The 2,410-nt window shown below is 39.0% G+C and overlaps 1 protein-coding gene across 1 annotated transcript; it reads left to right on the forward strand.

The window, feature by feature from the left end:
- Positions 1 to 566: 566 nt before the first annotated feature.
- On the forward strand, positions 567 to 1,844 carry LOC138716531 (arylalkylamine N-acetyltransferase-like 2). Its single transcript, XM_069849683.1, has one exon. The coding sequence runs from the start codon at positions 646 to 648 to the stop codon at positions 1,300 to 1,302; it is 657 nt and encodes a 218-aa protein (XP_069705784.1). The 5' UTR covers positions 567 to 645; the 3' UTR covers positions 1,303 to 1,844.
- The last annotated feature ends 566 nt before the right edge of the window (positions 1,845 to 2,410 follow it).

Raw genomic sequence — 2,410 nt, forward strand, 5'->3', positions numbered from 1 at the left:
AATTATGTAATTACTTTATATTTATTTCTAAGTGGTGCAGCGGAGCGCACGGGTACGGCTAGTTGGTAATAAATTCAATTTCAATCTACTTTGAGACGGTGACGGCACTGCCTTCTTGATCTCACAAAGGCAGTTCTTGCAGGAAAGAGAAATGACCGTTGTCTGCTTGCACTGCTCCTTGGAAGTAGTCTCTGAAACTATGCGTACATCCTTGCCAGATTTCACATGCATGTAATGCTGAACGATCAGATATATAGAAATGTTTGTGTATATTTTACAACAAGGAAAATTTTCATCCTCTTTTTTGTTGCTGTTGAAAATATCGTGATTATAAAATAATTTCGTGGATTTCTAGCAATTTCACGAAAATTCGCGGATATATTTAATTTAATTTTGAACTTTCATTTATTAATTTTCATGTCACATACATACAATTATCGTTAATTAATACCAAAAAAATCACACCCCTACTCATTAAAAATGTCTTAGTATTCTTATGATAACAATTGAAGAAGATGCAGCTAATATTTTATTTATCTCAATATGCAGGGTTGCCACATTGAATCCTGAAATCAGAAATTGCCCGCTGCTAACATTGCGGTCACATCGTATCAACTTTCAGCTGAACTTCGATCTTCAATTAAAATGAGTGATGAATACGACATCGTAACTGCTAAAGAAGATGACAAGGAAAGAATCGCAGAGTTTTTACGAAAATATTTCTTTTTTGAATCGCCTCTCAACGTGGCGAGTGGAGCCTCACCCAACCGACCAACAGATGAGATCGTCGGCCTCAAATATCTGTCTCAAGGTGTGTCCTTACTCGCCGTGTCTAAGGACGATGGCCGCATCCTTGGAATATGTATTAGCTATTGCACTACTCCCAAAGGCAACTCCCATGAAGAATCGTTCACCAAAAGTCTGTCCAACAAACCTTACGCAAAGATAAGGAGGTTTGTGCGTTTCGTGGAGGATAATGCGAATATCTGGAAGCTAACGGGTGCAGACAGAGGGTTATACATCTACATATTGTCAGTGGATCCCTCCTCCAGGGTCAGGGGTATCGGCAAGGCTTTGTCGAAACGAACTCGCGAGATGGCGCGATCCATGGGCTACCCGATAATGTGGGCAATGTGCAGCAACGTCTATAGCATTCGGATCTGCCGTGACATAGGCATGGATGCTGTCTACATGTTGCCATACTCGGAGTACAAGGACGAGGAGGGCAAACCCATCTTCAATGTACCGCACCCACACACGGAATGTGTCGTTTTCGTGCAGAAGTTAAAGTCCCACCTGTGAACTGACATCTTGATCACCGTATCTCAGCCGTGGCGAAAATGCGACTCGGGTGCACATTGTGGCTCGCAATGATAGCTATGCTTTTCTCTTGATTTCTACCACCCCTAACCCCCACCCTCTCACTCACTGAAGTAAAACTCCGTTCCATTTGTATTTGTCTCTGACCTGCGAGTGGCGCATCGTCGCAATGTCTCTCTCGAAACCATGTGCCTCTACAAAACGAAAGTTTCAAGTAGGATGGGAGGACGCATTTTTTTGCTGCTAATATGATGAGAATATTAAATGTATGATTTGTTCACAAGTATTACGAGGAAACGATTGCATAACATAAAACGGCATTATACTATTGTTATGTCCCTCATGAAAGATTAAAAGGTTAAGTGTTATTATTTAACTCACACATGTAAGGTCAATTAAACAGTGTTCATGTGTTAGATAATAAACATACAATATATTTAAAACACAGTTCTATGAACACTTTACAAATGATGATAATTAAGATTGGTAAAATTCAAAATGTTTCGGAGGGTACCCCTCCATCTTCAGTGACATTACCACGACGCTGGTACAGGTGTTCGACCACGATGTATCGTGGCTTAAAGGAGACTGACCAATCTCCTTTAAGCCACGATACATCACTGAATGTCACTGAAGATGGAGGGGCACCCTCCGAAACATGTTTGAATTTTACCAATCTTAATTATCATCATTTGTAAAGTGTTCATACAACTGTGTTTTAAATATATTGTATGTTTATTAAGTGTTATTATTATTATTATTATTATTATTATTATTATTATTATCTCTGTACGTCGATCCTTTTTCAGCAGATGTACGAATAATGCGATTAGATCTTCAATTTAAACGCACAGATTTACAATGTGATGTTAAATGAAAGCTAGATGTAAGGACTTCACAAATGTTGAACTTTTCAAATCTTTGTCAAAAAATAAATGTCCGAAGCTTTCGTTCTTTCGCTTGCTCCGTTGAAGCCGTGTTCGCTGGAACTTACGTTTGTGAAAAATTATTTTCAACAATGAAAACAGTAAAAACCAAATTTACATCACGACTGACAGACAAATACTTTCGTGATCAACTACGACTGGCA

The sequence above is a fragment of the Periplaneta americana genome, chromosome 16 (assembly GCF_040183065.1).
Source record: "Periplaneta americana isolate PAMFEO1 chromosome 16, P.americana_PAMFEO1_priV1, whole genome shotgun sequence".
Taxonomy (NCBI): domain Eukaryota; kingdom Metazoa; phylum Arthropoda; class Insecta; order Blattodea; family Blattidae; genus Periplaneta; species Periplaneta americana.